General features: G+C 55.8%; 1 protein-coding gene across 1 annotated transcript in view; it reads left to right on the top strand.

Annotated features, from left to right (window-relative positions):
• Positions 1 to 1157: 1157 nt before the first annotated feature.
• The window catches only part of COL16A1 (collagen type XVI alpha 1 chain), a 47885-nt gene continuing 28820 nt past the window's right edge, over positions 1158 to 20222 (top strand). The window contains exons 1-37 of the mRNA XM_054571520.1: positions 1158 to 1184; positions 1613 to 1722; positions 3668 to 3742; positions 3851 to 3968; positions 4825 to 4948; positions 5246 to 5512; positions 6120 to 6200; positions 6378 to 6503; positions 7292 to 7345; positions 7643 to 7669; positions 8228 to 8263; positions 9273 to 9299; positions 10336 to 10398; positions 10670 to 10711; positions 10836 to 10880; positions 10981 to 11016; positions 11355 to 11417; positions 11774 to 11818; positions 11902 to 11997; positions 12167 to 12205; positions 12837 to 12881; positions 13038 to 13073; positions 13576 to 13686; positions 14351 to 14386; positions 14463 to 14573; positions 14942 to 14986; positions 15761 to 15796; positions 15943 to 15987; positions 16282 to 16413; positions 17181 to 17216; positions 17423 to 17530; positions 17846 to 17968; positions 18066 to 18119; positions 18335 to 18376; positions 18719 to 18754; positions 18841 to 18894; positions 19064 to 19132. Coding sequence (XP_054427495.1) covers positions 1647 to 1722; positions 3668 to 3742; positions 3851 to 3968; positions 4825 to 4948; positions 5246 to 5512; positions 6120 to 6200; positions 6378 to 6503; positions 7292 to 7345; positions 7643 to 7669; positions 8228 to 8263; positions 9273 to 9299; positions 10336 to 10398; positions 10670 to 10711; positions 10836 to 10880; positions 10981 to 11016; positions 11355 to 11417; positions 11774 to 11818; positions 11902 to 11997; positions 12167 to 12205; positions 12837 to 12881; positions 13038 to 13073; positions 13576 to 13686; positions 14351 to 14386; positions 14463 to 14573; positions 14942 to 14986; positions 15761 to 15796; positions 15943 to 15987; positions 16282 to 16413; positions 17181 to 17216; positions 17423 to 17530; positions 17846 to 17968; positions 18066 to 18119; positions 18335 to 18376; positions 18719 to 18754; positions 18841 to 18894; positions 19064 to 19132 — 2559 coding nt within the window. The 5' untranslated portion in view covers positions 1158 to 1184; positions 1613 to 1646. The remainder of the gene's footprint in view (positions 1185 to 1612; positions 1723 to 3667; positions 3743 to 3850; positions 3969 to 4824; positions 4949 to 5245; positions 5513 to 6119; positions 6201 to 6377; positions 6504 to 7291; positions 7346 to 7642; positions 7670 to 8227; positions 8264 to 9272; positions 9300 to 10335; positions 10399 to 10669; positions 10712 to 10835; positions 10881 to 10980; positions 11017 to 11354; positions 11418 to 11773; positions 11819 to 11901; positions 11998 to 12166; positions 12206 to 12836; positions 12882 to 13037; positions 13074 to 13575; positions 13687 to 14350; positions 14387 to 14462; positions 14574 to 14941; positions 14987 to 15760; positions 15797 to 15942; positions 15988 to 16281; positions 16414 to 17180; positions 17217 to 17422; positions 17531 to 17845; positions 17969 to 18065; positions 18120 to 18334; positions 18377 to 18718; positions 18755 to 18840; positions 18895 to 19063; positions 19133 to 20222) is intronic.

Genomic DNA, 20222 nt, shown 5'->3' with positions numbered 1-20222 from the left:
GGATTACCAAGTGAGGTAGGGGGATCTCCAGCCATGGTAAGTGGGGGGTGGGGGTGCAGTGGGCTGCCTCCAGGCCCTGGGCCGCGTGTCCCTTCTGCCCCTACTTGCTGTGTGACCTGGGGTAAGTGACTTTCCTTCTCTGGATCACTTTCTCTACAGGCAGATGAGCTCTCTAAACTGCATCCCAGTCCTGACTCTCCCTGCTCCCAAATCTGTTCCTTTGTACTGGGTGGGATCATCTCCTTGGAAGCTTCTTCCTTCTATCCCTGTAGCCCCTGCTCTGGCTGGGGCCAGGGGAGTGGAGGCCAGAGATCAGGAGCAGGAAAGGGATACAAGCACATCGATGTTCACGCCTCCACACGCGTTCACGTGTCTCGAATCGTTGGCAGCCCTTCCACTGACTGGCAGGAGGGAGAGGCCAGGATAGGGTTTGAAAGATGAGATGCACACACTACTAGAGTGGGGGATGATGAATAAGATGGGGAACAGTTCTGCCCCAGGCAGAAAGGGATTAGGGTCCTATCTCCAAAATATTTATTGAGGTGATGGGTTCCTTTCTGTTCTCATTCCCTATCCAGGGCTGAGGGAGGAGAAGTAGAATTCCATTACAGCTGGAAGGAATGAGGTCAGACTTGCATAAGAACTTCCCAGCAGGAAGGCCATTCATAGGCTAGCTATGTGCACGTGTGTATGTGCAAGCTATTGTATCTGGGTACACTGGTGAACATGGATCTCTGTGAGCATGCCTGTGTGCAGGTAGGCTTGTACGCATACACTGGCATATATGTGTCTGTGTGTGTATGTGCCTGTATATAACTGTGTGTGTCATGCTGACACATGCATGACTCTATGTGTGTGCGTGCAAACTGCCTGTCTCAGAGGAGGCTGGATGATGTATGGCTCTCCTGGGCTGCTTGCTGAGTCTGCATTGATTTCTCTGGGTCCATCCATCCAGGGTTTAATAAAACTAAAAGATGAGCATCCATCAGCATTGGAGGTTGGCAACGAGGTCCTGAGCCCTGGTGACCTGCTGTCTCCCCAGCTGTACCTGTGGGGGAAGCTTCCTTGGTGCACATACAACCCTGTGATGCCTGCCAGTCGTCACAGACTCAGCCCAGTCGTCAGCCCCTGATCTTCTGGGTGCCTAGCAGGGCCTCCTGCCTGAGCTGGGTGCAGCTAGTCAGGTACCAGGCTATTATATGTGAATATAGCACACAGGTTGATAAAATATTGATAAATAGACTTTGCCTCAAGCCCCCTCACTGTCCCAAGCGACCTGGCCTTCTAGGACCTTCTAAAGCTCTCTTCAGTCCAGCAACTCTCCACTGGCACAGTCAGATGCTGCTCGGACTCTCGGTGCTCCAGCCAGCATTCTGCTCTGGCTGGCTGGTGTCCATGCCATACCGGTGGTTAAATATTTTGAATATCACCCTTGCCCAAATCGTAGCCCAAAGCCTGTGGCTGGGCCTCCAAGAGGGACTAATGCCCAACCAGACCTCTGGCCACCCTAGTACCAGTGCTTGTGCCCCACCGGCTGGCTGCTATTTGCCCACATGCGGAATTGTGCTGTGGGAGCTCAGGAGTCCACCTTCCTGGTTTCTGTGATTTTCAGGTGCTGTGGCTGTGGCCAGCTTCTCTGAACCAGGATGTGGGCATCTTGGGCTCCAGGCTTGTGGCTGCTGCTTGGTCTCTGGGCCACCTGCAGTCATGCAGCAAGTACAGGTGAGATGAGACCCGAAGATCAGGGTGCCACAGGCCTATGACAGGCTCCCTGAGGTGCCAGGTCCTATGCACCCATGTGGCCATGTGCCTGAGCCATGTGGGCATTTATAGGAGAGTCTGGGGGCTGGGCGCAGGGTGGCCTGAGATGTTTGTGCATGTGAGCCTGTGTGAAGTGATCTAGAGTGTGTGTGTGTGTTTATGTCTGCATATTTGTGTGTCTCTGGGCCTGTCTCTGCATCTGTACACTTTCCCATGTCTGTGTGTGAGACAACAACCCCCTCCCTAATACATTAACCCACTCTGTGCGCAGAGTGCTGGTAGGGCCAGTGGGGTAGGGAGGAGCAGGCGATTAAAACCTCTACAAAAGGAAGCTGCATCCTGAAAGAGGCCCAGGCCCCTCCAATCCTTTCCGAGGTGGAGAATCCATCCTCCAGCCCACGTGTTCTTCCTCCACCACGGCTGGCCCTGGATCTCAGATAAAGGGCCCGCCTTGAAACCCAGACACTGGATGAGACAGAGGTGCAGCTTTCCAAGGCCCAAAGCCAGAGGAAGTTGACCGGGCAACTTGCCCTGCCCTGCTGGGTGCCCTCTGGGCTTAGTCTCCTAGCTGAGTAGAAATAGAACTCCTAGAACCCAAGCCAGTCAAAAGGGGTAGGAAAACCATCGTGCTGATGCGGGAGGGGTAGGCACCTGGATGCATGTGACTGCCTGTGAATTGTGTGCACATATGTGTTTCTGCATGTGTACACATGTGCCTTGCTCTCCTTCCCCTCACTGGGTTCCCTGGGGGATGGGGCAGAGAATTTCAACATCTGCGAGGAATCTGGGCCCTTTGCCATGGGGTGAGTCACCCATTGCTGCTGCTGCTGCTGCAGTGATAATCTTTCTGGGCAGACCTGGGAGAGGGAGACTCCAGTGGAGTCACCGGGCCTAGGGATCCAGGATGCCTTTTTCCAGCCAGGCAGCCAGGGAGTCCAAAGCCCAGCCTCTAGGAGCTGTATTCACTGCCTTGTCCCAGATACCACATCTGCATTGACGGGAAGGCCTTTGCGATTCTAGCTTCTGTCTCTGCTGTTGTAACGCCTCTCCCAGCACTTCTGCTCCATCAGGCCTAGGGAGGAGGCAGGCCCATGGTGCTCTCCTGTCCCTTCAGGGTTTTGGAGACCTGAATTAAGCTATTCTCTTCTCCAGGAACCTTTACTCCCTTAATAGACCTTGTCTGGAGCCCCAAGGACATGGTGGTTCCCTTGAGCTTGTGGTCCACTTAGGCCCACAGTCTCTTTTTGCCGTTTCACTAGTTGGTGATCCAGGGGAAATGTCAGTCTGTTGATTCAGATGTGTGTCTGGCCTGCTTTTCAGCTTTGGAGGTGAGAAGTAGAGCCCAACCCATTGCTGAGAACACTTGTACCAGCTGCGTATGATGTCCCAGGTGGCACGAGCATCCACAACTCACACGTGCTCAGAGACACACACAAGCTTGTGTGTGATACAAGTGTGCATGAACCTGACATTTCCTTCCCCTGAAGTGCTCTGTCCCCAAGTTGGGTGCATGTCATGGAGGGACTACATGCATATACACATCTCCCCACTGAGTTCTAGGGCTTCCCAGAGTTTCTTTCATTCTTTCTCTTGTTGGCCTGGTCCCTGATGTGGTATCGTGGGGGATTTGGGTTCTAGGCATTCTGATCCTGATCTACTGTGAACTCACTTCATAGCCTTGGGCTAGATCTCAGTCTTCTCATCTGGACACTGGGCGGGGGATGCTCCTCCTGGCTCCCAGGTTGACCAGGGTCAGAAGGCAGGATGTGATAGCTGGTCCAAGGCATGGCCTGGCTAAAAGTCCAGAGTGGGGACTATTAACCCCTTCCTGGATCCCCAAGAGCCTGGCTCTGCAGCTACCTCAGCCTGAGCCCACCAAGTGCCCCGCTGCCCATGTTTCTTCCAGGTGAGCAGTGCCCATCTTCACAGCAAGAAGGACTCAAGTTAGAACACAGAAGTGACTTATCGACCAATGTGACTGGTGAGTGCTGATCTCATCCCCCTGTCCCCTCTCAACCTTTTTACTGGAGTGGCCTGTACCCCTCTTCATCTGTCCAGCTGAGCTCTTTACCTGGTGTCTCCCCCGAAGGCTTCAACCTCATCCGCCGACTCAACCTCATGAAGACATCTGCCATCAAGAAGATCCGCAACCCCAATGGGCCTCTCATTCTGCGGCTGGGGGCTGCCCCACTCACACAGCCCACACGGTAAAGGCCCCAAAGTGACCGCTGGGAGTCAATACTGACCTCAGCCACACTCAGCAGCAACTCTGGGTGTTAAGGTGCTAAGCCTACCAGCACCTATGGGTCATTTTATCCCACCCTCTGGACTCCACCCCTGGGGTTTGCAAGGTGGGCAAAGAGGAGGGGCCTGGCAGGCCCACACTCTGTCCCTCTTCTACCTCTGGCTTACAGTGGTTGGGGACAGGTCTGCATCCTGTGGATATCATGAGGACCCCAGGATGGGGGTGGGAAGAGTCTTTGTGTGTGTGTGTGTGCACACGCATGCATGCATGTTGCCCTTGTGCGTGAAGCCCACGCTCCCACAAGTTCCTGGATGTTCTGGCTTCTGCTTACCTCTCCAGCCTCACTTCCCAAAATGTTTATCTTTCTTTCTTGCTTCTCTAGTTCCACGGAACCGTTTTCATCTTTTTTCAGTGTCTCTCCTCCCCCCGGCCCACCCCGCACCCAGTTACTCTCCCCAGGACATCCTGAATCCCTTGGAAGCACTTGGCACTATTGTTATGAGATGGTGAAATATCATTCTGGGGATTCTTTGTTTATGGTTTGCTCCCCCCACTGCCTTCCCTGTCAGACTTGAAGGTTCCATGACAGCAGGCACCTTCTCTATGTCCCCTCTATTGCCATCCCCAGCAGCCAGACCCACACCTCGCACATAGTAGGTACTCAAGAAATGTCTATAGAATGGATGGACGTGTATAGGTATGTGTTGGTTTGGAGGTGTGCACTTACCTTGCGTAGGTTCAACAGTCCTGAGGTCCCAGGGTGGGCATTAAGTGGTCTCTTGCCTAGCCTCAGGGCACCTTCCCTGCTCTGTCCCCAGACGAGTATTCCCTCGGGGTCTCCCCAATGAGTTTGCCCTGGTGCTGACCGTATTGCTGAAGAAGCACACCCGCCAGGACACATGGTACTTGTTTCAAGTGACCGATGGAGATGGGTACCCACAGGTGAGCTGCACTCCTTCCCCTGTTGCTCTTGGGGCTGAGAGCAGTACCAGCCCAGCCCAGCTTCTGTCCCAGCTTGGGGTTTCTGGGGCCTCTCTGCTCCCACCCTCGAGGCCACCCCCCCCCACCAGCATCTATCTCTTTCTGGAAGGATGCACTGCTGTGACCCCAGACAGTGTTCTTTCCTTTCTGGGCCTCAGTTTCCCCTCCTGTGAAATGAGCTTGAGGGCCCTTAACTTTGCCATGCTGTGGCCCTGGGGCTCTGATTCTCTGTCCTGCATCCTTTCCAACTCCACACAGATTTCTCTGGAAGTCAACAGACAAGAGCAGAGCCTAGAACTCCGGGCCCGGGGCCACGACAACGACTTTGTGTCCTGCATCTTCTCACTGCCCCAGCTCTTTGACTTCCGTTGGCACAAGCTGCTGCTGAGTGTGGCAGAACGCGTGGCCTCTGTGCATGTGGACTGCACCTCAGCCTCCTCTCAGCCTCTGGGGCCCCGGCAACCCATTCGGCCTGTGGGGCATGTCTTTCTGGGCTTGGACACTGAGCAGGCCAAGCCCGTCTCGGTGAGTGCTAGGTCGGACTCTTGCCCCTGCTCCCACTTTCTGGGAGTCTGAGTGAGCTCCCTCGAGTCTGTTTCTGCCTAGGTCCTTCCCTTGCTCAGAATCCTCTCATCGTTCTGCATCACCCTCCAGAAGCAGCCTAAACATGTTAACCTAGTGTTCAAGACCCTTTATGATCTGCTCCCTATAAATGTCTGCGGCATCACCTTCCTCTGCCTCTCCCCGTGCAGCTCTGCTCTGGTCAATTCCGTTCCAGCCGTCCGCCTCACCTAGTACCGTCACACCTCCATGCCTTTGCCTGTGCTGTGACCTCCACCTGGAATGCCCTTCCTTGCATACCCATCTCTTGAATATCTACTGATCTTTCAAGCCCAGCTGGAATGGAGCCTCTTCCTTCCCTGTTTCTCTGGGCCAAAGTGAACATTTCTCCCTCCTTTCCCTCTTTCTGCACACGCAGTTTGTTTTCCTTTTGGTGACAGCTATTTTCCTGATGGTCTCCGAGGCCAGGCTAGAAACTCCCGGGGTAGAGCCATCCCTGTGCCTCACGGGGGGCCAGGATACGGAGCTATTTGCTACAATGAAGTGATGGTGACTTGTTTGTCCCCTGCAGTTTGACCTTCAGCAGGCGCACATCTACTGTGACCCAGATCTTGTGCTCGAGGAGGGCTGCTGTGAGATTTTACCAGGAGGGGTGAGTGGCCTGGCCGCCACACAGTCGGGAGAGAGTGGGTTGGGGCACTACCCAGGGGCACAGTGTGCTGGAGATGGGAACCAGGAAGTGGGTGCCTAGAGATCTTAGGATAAGCGGGGGTTGCGGGGGGCAGTCTGCCTTCTGTACTGAACCCAGCCCTTCCCCCACACTGGGCAGTGCCCTCCAGAGACCTCCAAGGCCCGTCGGGACACCCAGAGCAATGAGCTCATCGAGATCAATCCACAGACTGAGGGCAAGGTCTACACCCGCTGCTTCTGCCTGGAGGAACCTCAAACCAGCAAGGTGGGTGGGCAGGGAAGACAGGTGTGGGCATAGGTAGACAAGGTGAGGCTGCCCCTTTCCCAACCTTGCTGAAGCCTGCCCCCAGGATCAGCTGTGCCTGGGGCACAGAGGGCACTGCCTTTCTGTGTACCCATCCTATAGGATTTAGAGAGGCAGAAAGCCAACCTGCTGGTTGACCCTGTGCCTGCCTGCGGCATTGAGTTGTGCCCATCTAGATCTGGCACTACCCAGACCTTCACTGATGCTGCCCCAGAGCCTCCTGGTGAGGGCAGGATGAGGCTTGTACCCAAAGGCAATTTCTCCAGGACGGGGGTACCTGGGGCAGGAGGCCAGGCCACACTGCTCCCCTCGCGGTTGGCGCACTCTCCTGGGCCCAACCCAGGCCAATGCCAGGCTGGTTCTGCGCCCAGCACCATGGCCAGCTGCCCTGCTCATTTGCAGGTTCTTTAGGGGTAGCAGGGAAGCCCAGTTCCTCTCTTAGCCCCACCCTCTGGCTGGGCAACCTCCCTTGCCCACTGGGCATTGTGCCCAGCCTTTGGCTACAGGAACACAGGATCTCATTGATTCATGGCCTTGTTTTCTCCGACATCACGTGGGTAGGGGGAAAAGGAGGAGGAGGGGGTCTGTGGGATGCCAGGGGCCTGAACAGGGTCTTGATGTCCTGGGAGGTGCCAGATATCAGGCTGAAGGGGTACCTGGGGTCCATGCCTCTGCCTGAGTACCCCTTTCCAGCGTGGGTCCCAGAGCTGCCCCCTCCTCAAAAGTTTCCCTTCACTCTGTCTGCCTAGGTGGATGCCCAGCTGGCAGGAAGAATCAGCCAGAATGCAGAAAGGAGAACAAAGGTAGAGACGGTGGGTGGGGGGAGGAGCCCACGGTGCCCTCAGTCTGCCCTCCATGCCCTCTGTAAACTCCTTGCATAAGAGACTCCACTCCCACGCTCTTCCTACCTGCCCCCACTCCTGGACATTGCTAAGACACATAGGTGTCTGCTCTGAGAAGGAAGGGTGAATGGGAGTGAGACACACAGTACCCGGCACCATGGAGGGTACCTGCTCCTGGTGGTTCTTGGGCAGGGGTGTGAGAAGCAGTACTTCATCCTCTCCATTCCCTGTCCATCCCCATCCCCTCCCTCTTCCCAGGCCCACCAGGAGATAGCTCCCGATGAGGTAAGCCTCCCACATAGACTGGCAAAAAGCTCGGTTGAGGAGGTGCCAGCATGAACCCTTTGGATAAGGCTTGGGGCACCAGAGCCCAGGCATGGGGGTGTGAAATGGCTACACAGCTCCCAGCATTCCTTGGGGTTCGCCACTGGGCCCTGTCTGCCCACTGCCTCTCCTTAAGGGGGCGGGAGATAGGGTTTAGCCCTGGACACTCTGGCTGAGGTGACAGCAAGTGGCCATGGGAACCATGGGGAAAGCCCAGGCCTTGGCCAAGGGACCCCAGATTATGGGCCTCATTCTGCTCTGACATGCTGTGTGACCCAGAGTCCACTGCTCTTACCCTCAGGACCTCAGTTTCCTCATCTGAGAAATGACGTGGCTCTGGGTGGGTAGGAATTAAGGGACGAGGCTTGTTGGCTAGGATTCCTATCTTCATGCTCTCTCAGATTCCACCCAGAACATATGTGATGTTCTGCGTGCTTGGTGTGTGTGGGGCGGAATGGGGTAGGGCAGGCTGGGCCTGGGCTCTCAGAACTGACCTTCTGGCCTGTTCTTCCCTTTCAGTGCCCACCCTGTGCCCACGGTGCCCAGGAAAGCAATGTGAGTGAATAGAAGATGTGCAGGGTCGGGTGGGCACTGGCTGGGGGTCGGCACTGGCTGGGAGTGGGTGTTGCTTAGAGGTTTGCTTGACAGCTTCCTGATTAAAGACAAGCGGGTCTTTGTGCACTTTCGCACTCCCTCCCTGCCCATCTCCCAGAGCTGCGCTTGACCCCACCCCCACCCTCACTGAGCCAGGGCTCCATGGAAGGAGCTTCATGCCCTGTGATCGGGGCAGTGTATGCGGATCCCGGGTGGAATGGGAATGGGCTGGTGACCGGGAGGATCAGGACCCAGCTTTGCACTGCACCGGGATACAGGCCTGCTTTGCTCAAGGGCCTCACACATCATCTTCAGAGAGGGAAAGGGCTCAGGGTGACCAGCCCAGCACTGGCCCCACAAACACGTGTTGGTACAGGCCTCCCCTCCTATCCATCTCTAGCTGGCCCTGACCCACCCTCCCTCTGGGGTCCAGAAGGATAAGGGAGAGGGACTCAGTGCAAGCCCAGCTGGTGCCCAACTGTGCCTCTTCCATAAGCAGCATGAGTCACCACTTTATCAAGGCCTGACATTCTGAGTTGACAAGTCTCATTGGTCCACAAAGGCTACAACCTCAGCTCCAAGACCCTTGGGGGACATCAGAAGTACCCCCTCTGCTGCCTGCCCCTGTTTCCATTCTGTCCCCCACCAAATCTGATAACTCTGATAGTCCCCAGATATACAGGGGTTACCGTGGCAACCGAACAGCCATGTTATCCTAGCAACTGAGGGGTGGAGCTAGTCAAAGCCAGGCAGGTTTAGAGAAGGTAGGTTAGACCCCTCAGCAAGTTTGACAGCCCCCACTCGATACAACGACAGCCCCCTGGTTGGCCTGGGAGGCGAGCAACAGCTGGGGTTCAGTCTGTCGGTCCTGCCCCCATGCTGTGTGACCCTGGCTAAATAGATTGTTGTCCCTGGACCCTTGGTTTCCTTTCCCCCCTGAGGTATAATGCTCTCTCCTCTGTCCCCTCAGGTCACAATTGGTCCCTCTGGCCTCAAGGTCAGTCCCGGATGGAGAGCAGGACACTCCTGCCCTCTTCGGTGGTCCCAACCCATCCTACAGCATGTGACCCCATGGCTGTGTTTCTATCAGGGCTACCCAAACCTGCATATGTGTGTGTGGCGATTAGACGTGTGTGTTGGGAAGAGCGGGTGTTGGGTGTGTATAAGAATGTGAAGAACTGCCCTTTTCAGAGTCCCCGCTGCACATCAGGCCCTGGGCCACACATATGTACATCTATGACCTGAACTCCCTCAAGTACCCTGTGGGGTGGGTACTATCATTTCACTTCAGGGAAGACTGAGACCGAGCTGTGCCCACGTGTGTGACCGGGCATGTCAGAGTGATTGTACGTGCATGTGGCTACATGCATCTCTGGACACATGTTTGCATGTGTGCACCCTACTCTAGTGGTACTGAGGGCTGAACTCATATACTCGACAGGACAGCAGAGCTTGTGAGTGATGCGGAGGCCGCATGCATGCAAATGTGAGCTTGTGTGTGCCTGAGGATGTGATCTAACTCTTGATGTGAGTGCTGAGTGCCAGGAGAGTGAGTGCCAGGCTTTGTGCTGAATATTCTTCCTGTAGCATCACACCTTGAGGTAGGTGCTGGCATGAACCCTGTTGGTGAAGAAACAGGCTCAGAGAGGCCATATGACTTGAGTCAGAGACTAAAGTGGTGGGAGCAGGATTTGAACTCAGGCAGCTGGACACGCACCATCATGGGTTTCTGCTGCTCCATGGTTGTGTCCATGCACGTGTCCCTGTACCCCTGGGTGTGGTGTGTGTAAGCTAGTGTGCTTGAGCAGGAGTGGGGGGAGAGAGATTCCCTCGGCATGAGACTATAGATGGCCAGATACAGCCTTTTGGCCTGGGCTGAATGCATATGGAATCCATGTGCTGTGCGTGTGGTGGGGGTTAGGGTGGGTTGTGCTCATTTCCACACCCATGTGGGGTGGATGGGTGGAGATCAGAGTGGGGAGGTTCTCATGTGCCCCCTCTGGTCCCAGCACCTGTTTTGGTCTCATCCACAGGGAGGGAAGGGTGAGCAGGGCCTGCCTGGTCCATCAGGCCCCAAAGGAGAGAAGGGAGCCCGGGTAAGTGCCCCAGCCATGCCTGTTGCAGGACCCCTCCCAGCTGCGCCCTGGGAGTGGGCTGGGATGGGAACCAACATTTCTCCATCTCAGCTGGAAACTGGCAGCCTGGCTCAGATGAAGGCCAGGATCTTTCTAAGAGTTAGTGGGCAGAAACCTCTATTTTCTAGGGGGACCTAGGAGTGTGGGATTCCTTGGCCCATCCTCTTCAAAACAGGTCGAGGGAGGCTCTGCTAGGAGATCCCACCCCTGATCCCTTGCTTCCCATCTGCAGGGCAGTGACTGTGTCCGGATCTCTCCGGATGCCCCGCTTCAGGTAAGACCTGGAGGCGAGGCCTGCTTTAGGGCCAATATGGGGTCAACCCTAGGGAAGGGGCTGTGCCCTTGGCAGCCTTCAGGGTGACCCTGGGCCCCTCTCAACACCTTATTTCCCTGCTCAGTGTTCAGAAGGCCTGAAGGGAGAGAAGGGGGAGTCAGGAGCCTTGGTGAGTGTGGGACCAGGGATAGGGCAGGGGCAGTGGGGTCCTGGCCCCCAGCCTCCCTCTCCTTTATCGCCCCTTCTTTTGTGTCTCCAATTTATCTCAGGGACCCTCAGGATCCCCGGGCTCCACAGGCCAGAAGGTAATGGGCCTGGATTTGGCGGGGTGGGTGCCAGAGGGGTCTGTGTGCCCTACAGAGTGGGGGAGGGAGGCGACATTGGGCACAGAGTTGGCAGTGCCCCCCAACACTCCCACTCATCCCACTGTGTCCAAATTCCCACCAGACCTACAGGGAAACACCACAGACCCCAGAGGGAGTGGCCTGGCTGGTTTGGGAGTTCTTCCTGTTGTCTACCCTCCTGTGGTGACTCAAGTCACTTAATCTGGGGGAGACAGAGTTGTCTCTCCCTCAGTTGGAGCTGCCCAGGTTCTTCCAGGCCCTTCCTTCAATCCCGGTCACTTTGTCTCTGCCTTCTCCAGGGCCAGAAAGGAGAGAAGGGAGGCGAAGGCATCAAGGGCTCTACGGGGAAGCCAGGCCGAGACGTAAGTGCAGCGCCTGGGCCCCTCCCTTCCACAACCTCATGTTCCTCAGCAGGGACTTCGGAATGCTCGAATTTAACCATCAGAAGCTACTCTGATAGCCTTGCTCAGGCAGAACGGAGACCTGGGAGGGGAGGGCTGTGCCCTAGGGGTCATGGCAAGGAGGGGGCTTCCTGACTCGCAGCCTGAGAGCCCCTGACCTCTAATTCTCTGGGGTTGACATTTGATGACTTTGGGGCACCGAGGAGAGTCTCGTTTTGGGGAGGGACAGTTGGGTGGGCAGTGGGTCTGCACCTGTCCCAGAGGGCGCTGCCACCCCGGTATGTGCCAAGCCTTGGCCATTTTTATACCCCCTACAGGGCCGGCCCGGAGAGATCTGTGTCATGGGGCCCAAAGGACAGAAGGTGAGCTGTGGGTGTCTGTGGTGGGGAGAGTGGGTGCTGGCCTACGGTGGCAGCTCTCTCACACCCACACCACATTTGACCAGGGAGACCCAGGCTTTGTTGGACCTGAGGGGCTGGCAGGAAAGCCCGGGCCACCTGGCCGACCTGGACCCCCCGGGATAGGACTTCCTGGGACCCCAGTGAGTACCCCTTGCCCCTCCTGCCATCCTTTCTTCAGAGACCCTTCCCCTGCCTGGCCAGGGGTGGGGAGACAAGGCCTAGGATCCTGGTTGGGGGAAGGGGCTAGAGGAGCTCTCTGTAACTCAAGGCCCCCGGGAAACCTCTACCTGCCACTGTTTCTGTCCTCAGGGGGACCCAGGTGGCCCACCAGGCCCTAAAGGAGACAAGGTAAGCACAGGCTAGATCTTGGGCACATGGGGGAGCCCCCTGCTCGGTGGAAGGAGAGAGAAGAATGGGGCTGGGGGCAGCCAGAGTCGTGGGCGTGTATGTTGCGGGGAGCAGTAGGGGCCAGGCATTCATCTTAGGAGGCTGGGCTCTGCTCAGTCAGGCCCCTCCGTGGGAAGTGTCCCCATCCCAGCGCTTGCTGACATGGGAGCCTTGGCCTGGGTTCCAAGGCCTAGGGAAGTGCAGGCCGAAGTCTAATAATGACCAGGGTGGCCCTAACTGGAGGGCCCAAGTTCACTGTAGGGCCTTGTGCTTTAGCAAGCAGAGAGCCTTGGAAACGTTCATCTGTCCATTGTTCCTCTGGAGTCAACCCGATCGTTTTCCAACCTACTACATGCGGGCAACGGGCACAGAGGCCTCATGTCCTCCCTTCCTTTGCAACCAGAAGGACTTGCATTAGACATGGAGGACAGGCAACAGGCAGGGAGTCTTTGCTGAGCAAACAGCAAGAGGAGGTGGGAGATTTGGCAGAGATTGTCCTGCTGTCCAGAGAGAGGACTGGATGAAAAAGGGGTGAATGGGCTGAGGTCACATAGCCAGGAGCCTCCCCTCTTAAGCCTTCTTCTGACCACAGGGCAGCGCCGGGGTGCCGGGAAAGGAAGGTCCTGGCGGGAAGCCTGTGAGTGACTCCAATTTGGTGGGGGTGGGGAGGGTGCTGCCCATCGTGCCCAAGTCTGCCCTACCAAGGCCTCCGGAGGTGGGGGCTAGGTCCTTGGGCCGTCTTGGCACACTGGTCCCTCTGCCCTAGTACTAATGCCCACTGCTTCTCCTCCAGGGGAAGCCAGGGGTGCCAGGGCTGAAGGGAGAAAAGGTGAGTCCCTGACCGGGCTACCCCAGGTTGGGGTGGGAGTGGGAGCCCCTCTCTGGAGGTGACATTAAGCATCCAGGGCCTAGTGGACAAAGGTGCTGACCTTCCTGTGGGGACCCTCATTCTTTCTTTGTTACTACAGTGTGTGTGTGTGTGTGTGTGTGTGTGTGTGTGTGTGATCATCAGATAAAGAGCCTGGCTGGGGAGTGACACAGTTGGGTTCAAGTCCCGCCCCAGTCACGCATGATTTACGACAGTGGCAAGCTTCCGCACCTGGAGATGGGATACAGTGCTTTCTACGGCTGGTTGTGAGGATGCAGTTTTGTGATGTCCAAGAATCGTTAGTTGAATGAATGAGTCAGTTGAACAGAAAGCCCCTCCAGTGTTCTTGCTGTCCAGTTTGATGCTGGGGCTAAGGCACTGGCCCACCCAGTATCTGCAGCTGTTTGTTTCCCCCTGGGTCTCAGCCCCATCTTGTCCATTTGTGGTCTCTTCATTCGGCTAGGGTGACCCCTGTGAAGTGTGTCCAACGCTGCCTGAAGGGTTCCAGAACTTCGTGGGGCTCCCTGGAAGGCCAGGGCCCAAGGGGGAACCCGGTGATCCCGCACCAGCTGGGGTGAGTGCCTATGGTAGTCATGGAGGGACCCCACAAAAGATGTGGGGAGTGATCATAGAGAGGTGTTGGGCAGAGAGGCTGGGTACCTCTTATGACCATAGAGAGACTGGGCAGAGGGTCTAGGTGCTTAGCTCCATGGGTAGGGGCTGAACCATAGAGTTTAGGGCTGGGCTAGAAGGCCACCCCAGGTTTCCATGGCAACCTCCCAGGGTTCCTGAGGAACTGCTAAAATGCCTTTTGGGCAAGCTGGTGTGGAGCCAACCCTTATAGTAAGCAAAGCTGTGCCCTCCTCTTGGGACTGGGTCTTGGCTGGGGGTGATGGAGAGAAGTGGGCAGTGCTGGGTTAGGGTCTGGGCCTGGACGCCCCACCTCACTTCCTCACAGACCCTTTCTTTCAGGAGGGCCTGGGAGCTGTTGGACAAAAAGGCGATCGGGTATGTATAGTAACCCTCTGGTGGGATAGCTTAGCGTGGCTTCATTTCCTCCATCTGTCACGTGGGTTGACGAGCCCTGGTTCTGGGGTGCTCCTGACCTTCAGCTACCTAGAACCCTTGGGTGTGTGAAGTGTTTGTGGTGTGGGACATTGCTGTCCTTATACATGTCCAGGAAGTTTGGGGTGTCCCATCATGCCCAGTCTCAGCTCATACACCTTTTCTCCCTGCAGGGAGACCCTGGAATCCAAGGCCAAAAAGGAGAAAAGGTGAGGGGGCCCCAGTCACCTATCCACCCCCTCTGACTGTTGGGAGCCTTTTTGATCCCTTCTCTTTCTTCCCCAGGGGGAGTCCTGCTTGTCCTGCAGCCCAGCTGTGGGGACCCAGCATCTTGGGCCTTTTACAGGGGTCAAAGAGGGCACGGGCCCCCCTGGCTTCGGTTTGCCTGGCCTTCCGGTGAGCGACTGCTTCCTCCTAGCACAGCCCAGTCCATACCATCCTTGCTCCATGCTGGCCTCCCTGGCTCCTTTGGCCCCTGTATCTCAAGGCAGAGACCAGGAGGGAGGCCCTGGGGCAGGTGTCCCAAGCCTGCGACCTGGTCCCTCCTCCATCCCTGCACTGCCCCAGATTACTTGCCCCTGGAACTCCCTTAGAACCTCTGAGTGCCCAGCTGTGTAACAGAAATAACTGCCCAGCTACCTGCAGGGCCGTGGGATTTGTAATTCTGGGTTGTAACTCTTTTTCTGGGTGGACACTGGGACCCATGGGGTCTTGGAGGGATGGGAATGGAAAGATGCTGTGACTGTAACTTGATTATTTTTCAGGGGAAAGTTGGGGCTCCAGGGCCAGCAGGGCTGAAAGGAGAGAAGGTGAGACCTGGGTTAGATGTCAGAGACACCAGGGCCGCTTAGCAGGGAGACAGGGGAGAGGGCCCTGGGTAGGCAGCAGGGACGATATAGACAAGAGATCAAACTGTACATTCACAGTGAAGTAAATTCGCCAATGTTTTACAAACAGAAGTCGAGGCATTTATTTCTGAGAGCGTGCGTGTTCTCTAAGAGAATTTCTTAATGTTGTATTTTTAATTTATTGATAATCTAGAACAATTTAGAGCATTCGGGATGGCCTTATAATAATATAATAATATAATAATATTAACACTTCTTTACTACTTATTATGTGCAGGGCACTGTGCCAAGTGCTCTTACATGTATTAACTTGTTTCCTTCTCTTAAAACCTTATGGGGTAGAGGCTTCATTATGCCCATTTTACAAATGAGAAAACAAGCGCAGAACAGCCAAGTAAATTGCACAAAGTCACATGGGTGCTTGCGTGCAGAAGTGAGGTTTGAGCCCAGGAAGTCTGGCTCCAGATTCTGTAATCTTCACCTCTCAGCTGGCTCCCTCAATTTCAGTCCCCGTGTTAACATTTGTATTATGGTTGCATTAAAGACAAATCGCAACATTGAACTTACAATGCAGCATGACTCAGATGAGGGGTTTTGTGGGTGTATGAGTATTCAAGTGTGAGAAACTCTGAAATCTATGTTCAGACTCGGCTCTACCAAGCAAACCACCCCTGTCATTTCTCAGATAGAGCTTTGCAGCCCCATTTGACCTTCTGTTCTCTGCTTTGATCTCAGGGCGATTTCGGGGAGGCAGGGCCAGCTGGCAGTTCGGTAAGTGTGCCTGGGACGACCATAGCTCTGGGAAGGGACAAGGTGGGGGGCGCTGCCCACTGCCGGGCGCGGTGACGGGCCTGGACGGTGGCTCGGCATGGCCCAGGCAGATGCTGGGCACCGCACATTTTTTTTTTATCGCACAGGGACTGCCAGGGCCCGTGGGACCCGCAGGCATCAAAGGGGAGAAGGTGAGTATGGAGACATTCCCCGCACCGCAGCCCGGGTTGACTACCCAGACACACACTCATCTTGTTCTCCTTCAAACTCTCCGAGGCTCCCCAATGTCTGAGGGTCATAGCTAACCCCTTAGCATGGTGTTCCAGTGCTATGACTTGGCCCTTACCTTCTTTTCTTACCTATGTTTCCACAACCTCTCCTGAGATATCCCTTGCCTGGTAGAGGTGCCATATCTCAGGCCTGGGTACAGTCCCCAGCCTCCAGCTCTGGCTTGGGGCCCCCAACCCTGTGTCCTTGCTCGGCAGGGGGAGCCTTGTGAGCCATGTTCAGCTCTGTCCAAGCCTCAGGCTGGGGAGAGCCACGTGGTGGCCTTGCCTGGCCCTCCTGGAGAAAAGGGAGAGCCCGGGCCTCCAGGCTTCGGCCTGCCAGGAAAACAGGTGAGTCCCAGGGCCTTTGGAGCAGGTTGCAGACCGGGCTCAGGAGAGCCTAGGGACCCCGCCTGGGTCCCCTGGCTCCCTGGACAGCAGGGAGTAGGTGGGAGTGTGTGTGGGGGGGTCAGTGCCTTTGTCCGCAGAGAGGGCTGTCCTGACAGGCCTCTGCCCTCTGTCCTGGGACACAGGATGGTAGGATTTGCTGAGAGCATTCCAGCCTGGGACCAGATAGACCTGGGTTCAAAGTCCAGTCTGCTTTTTACCAGCTTTTTTACTTGAGCAAGTTCCTCTTCCTCTCTGTGCCTGTTTCCTGTGCACGGTATGGTGGTGTAAGGCCTGGGAATCATGTGCGTGAAGCACTTAGCGGCACACGGTACATGTTCAGGAAACGATAGTTACCGCTGTGGCGATTATTATTGTTACCGCTTCACTGATAACAGTAAACACTGATAATAAACCCAATGTGCCAACACTGCTTCGCGTATATTAGCTCATCTAATCTCACAAGAACCCTATCATGTAGAAACCTATGCTATTTTATCATCCCCATTTGACCGGTGAGGAAATTGAGGCATGGAGAGGTTAAGTAATTTGCCCAGGGTCACCCAGGCAGGAGTCTGGCTCAAATCTTTTCTCTCAATCTATCCAGTATGTGAGAGCAGATTTGGGTCTGTTTTATATGTTGTTGCATTTCCTGGGTCCAGCACAGTAATACCAGCCACTTGGGGGTGTCTGGTATGAGTGAATGGGTGCTGGAAATGCTTTCTCCTCAGGGCAAGGCTGGAGAGCGTGGATTGAAGGGGCAGAAGGTGAGAAAGCCTCGACGGGCATGGGTGGGCACCCCATCTCCTCAGATGCCCTCTCTGCCTTCTTTTCCTGATTGCTCTGAGCCCAGTCTCTACTCCCGGCCCAGTCCTTAGACCCAGTGAAGGGCTCTGAGTACCGGCGGGTCCCAAGAGGGCAGGCTGCCCACACGTGGGTCACCTCTGTCCTCCTTGATCCCTGCTCCTTACAGGGCGATGCAGGAAATCCTGGAGACCCTGGAACGCCTGGCACCTCGGGGCGGCCAGGACTGTCAGGAGAGCCTGGGGTTCGGGGCCCCATGGGGCCAAAAGGAGAGAAGGTCAGTCATGCGGGGACAGTTTGTTGCATGAACAAAAAGAAATCAGACCAAGAGTACGAGGGGGGAAGGCTGTGGAGTTGGGCTGTGAGCCTCCTAGGACACCAGAAGCGCTGGGTAGAGGCGCCCCCACTCTTCCCTGAGGCAGGGGAAGAGCTAGGAGTGTTGGGTGCCTGTTTTGATTTCCCAGGCTGAGGTGGGGGCAGTGGAGGGGCAGAGCACTCAGAGGGGCACAAGGGTCCCCCCCTTTTCATGCCTCCTGCTGGCCTGACTGCCACCCTGGCTCACCCACTTCTGGCCATGCCCATGTGTGACTAGGGTGATGGCTGCACTGCCTGCCCCAGCCTGCAGGGGGCGTGGACTGATGCGGTGGGACTCCCTGGGAAACCAGGCCCCAAAGGAGAGCCAGGTCCAGAAGGCGTGGGCCAGCCTGGGAAACCGGTGAGTTTGGCCTGTCTGTCCTCTAGTCCTTTCCTGCCTGGGCTTCCCTCTCTTCTCCTTTCCCCTGTGGGACCCATGGGCCATCTGTGCCTTTTAGGGCCAACCTGGTCTACCAGGAGTTCAAGGGCCCCCAGGACTGAAGGGTGTACAGGTAGGTGTGAGTATGGGGGACCTGAGCTGCAGGTATGCATGGGTGAGGGTGGAGGGGGGTGTGGGGGGATACGTGGGGGCAGTGGGCTGGAGTGGGGGATGGAGATCAGCTATAGTGAAGGGAGAAAAGGTGGAGGAGGTCAAGGAGGAGGGGCTGTGGGAACGGTCAAGTGTGAGTGGGGCTCTCAAGCCAAGGATGTCCTTCTGCCTCTTCAGGGAGAAACTGGGCCTCCAGGAATAGGAGTCCAGGGGCCCCAGGTGAGTCTGCAGCCTTACCTTTGCCTGCCTGGCAACCCCCCTCAACACTTCCACTAGCCAGCTGTCCACTCCCATCTACCCTGAAAACCACAAAGCTCCACCCTCCCCCAAGTACTCAAGGGCACAGCTCTGGGGTAGAGTTGTGCAGCAGCAGCCTCAGCCTTGCTTCTGTCGGGGACCTTGGCTTTGACCCCCGCCTCTCTGACCCTCAGGGTCTCCTTGGGGTGCCCTTCGGAGGGCTGGCAGACAACCCACCCCAGACCAGGTGTGCCGGCAGGGCAGGGCCAGTGGGGCAGGTTGGCTGGGACGGGTGTGGCCCAGTCTGCCTTTTCTGACTTGCAGGGGGAACCTGGAGCCCAGGGTTTGCCTGGCATCCAGGTACGTCTGCCTTGGGCCTGGAGGAGGCTGGCAGGGGATGGGGCTGCTCTGGGAGAAGGGATTACTAACTATGCTTCCATCTGCAGGGGCTCCCCGGACCTCGAGGACCACCTGGCCCTGCTGGGGAGAAGGGTGCCAAGGTGAGCCTCTGCCCCCTGAGGCACTAGGCCTGCAATGCTTCGGTGTGGCCTGGTCTTGGGGACAGCGGACATGGGAACTGAGTGATGCCCATCAGAGAGCTGCCCAAGGCCTGGTCTGAGGTGTCGCACCTGCTGGATTGACCTTGCGATCTTTGTGTTCCTTCTTCAGGGATCTCCGGGGATGAAAGGAGCCATTGGACCCATGGGACCTCCTGGTGCCAGTGTCTCTGGGCCTCCGGTAAGGGTCCTCTCTATGCTCCATGCTGGGGTGTTGCTGGGGCCAAGGACGTTGCTGCTGGGAACAGGGCATGGGGCTGACCCTGCCCATCCCAGCAGCATAGGGGATGAGAGTGGAGAGGCCTCAGCTCGGCCCAGTCTTGGAGAAGGAAGAGCACCTGAGCAATGACAGCACTGATCCCCGTCATCTCTTGTGCGGTGACTGCGCTGAGGCCCTGTGTGGTTCATTTAATCCTCACAGCAGCTCTGTAAGGGAATGGCTATTATTGATTGATCCTATTTCACAGATGAGGAAACTGAAAGCCAGGGAGTGAGGAGGCAGAGCCAGGACTTGAACCCAATTCTGTCTGACTCGAAGCCCATATATTCACTCCTCCACCCTCACTTCAAGCTGGGGAGGAGTTAGGGGTCATCTAAACTAGTGCTACCCAAGGGAGTGCCCTACAGCGATGGAAACATGCTGCTCTGCACTGCCGGAGACGGTAGCCACCGGCCACGTGTGGCTGTCAAGCACTTGCAGTGTAGCTAGTGTCACTGAGAAACAAAAATTTAAATTTCATTTAATTTAATAAATTTATCCCTGACCAGGTGGCTTGGTTAGAGTGTCATCCTGTACACCAAAAGGCTGCGGGTTCGATCCCCCGTTGAGGGACATAGCAGAGGATGTTTCTGTCTCACATTGATGTTTCTCTCCCTTCCTCTCTCTCTAAAAATCAATAAACATATCCTCGGGTGAGGATTTTTAAAATAATTTAAAAATTAATTTAAATCGAAAGAGCTACATGTGGACAGCACAGATCTATCTAGACCAGCAATACTTCCAACCCTCAAAGACCCCCCTTATTATTGTCCCACCGAGTCCCATGTCCTAAAAGATTGTTTATCTAACGAATTGCATGATTAAGTAATATTAAATGCACTTCCTCATTTTCATTCATCAAAGACCTGTATAACAGTTGGCTTCACATGAAGCCACTAGAATTTTGCACACGACACAATTCAGAAAAATGCTACCTTTCAGCCAGCGTGGGCCATGCCAGATTGGGGGCAAATGATAGAAATTTTTCATGGGCTTTTGGTAATGTAGAAAA

The sequence above is a fragment of the Pteronotus mesoamericanus genome, unplaced genomic scaffold (assembly GCF_021234165.1).
Source record: "Pteronotus mesoamericanus isolate MK-2021 breed Mesoamerican mustached bat unplaced genomic scaffold, CSHL_Meso_final contig_221, whole genome shotgun sequence".
Lineage (NCBI taxonomy): Eukaryota > Metazoa > Chordata > Mammalia > Chiroptera > Mormoopidae > Pteronotus > Pteronotus mesoamericanus.
This window is presented reverse-complemented; position numbering and strand designations above follow the sequence as displayed.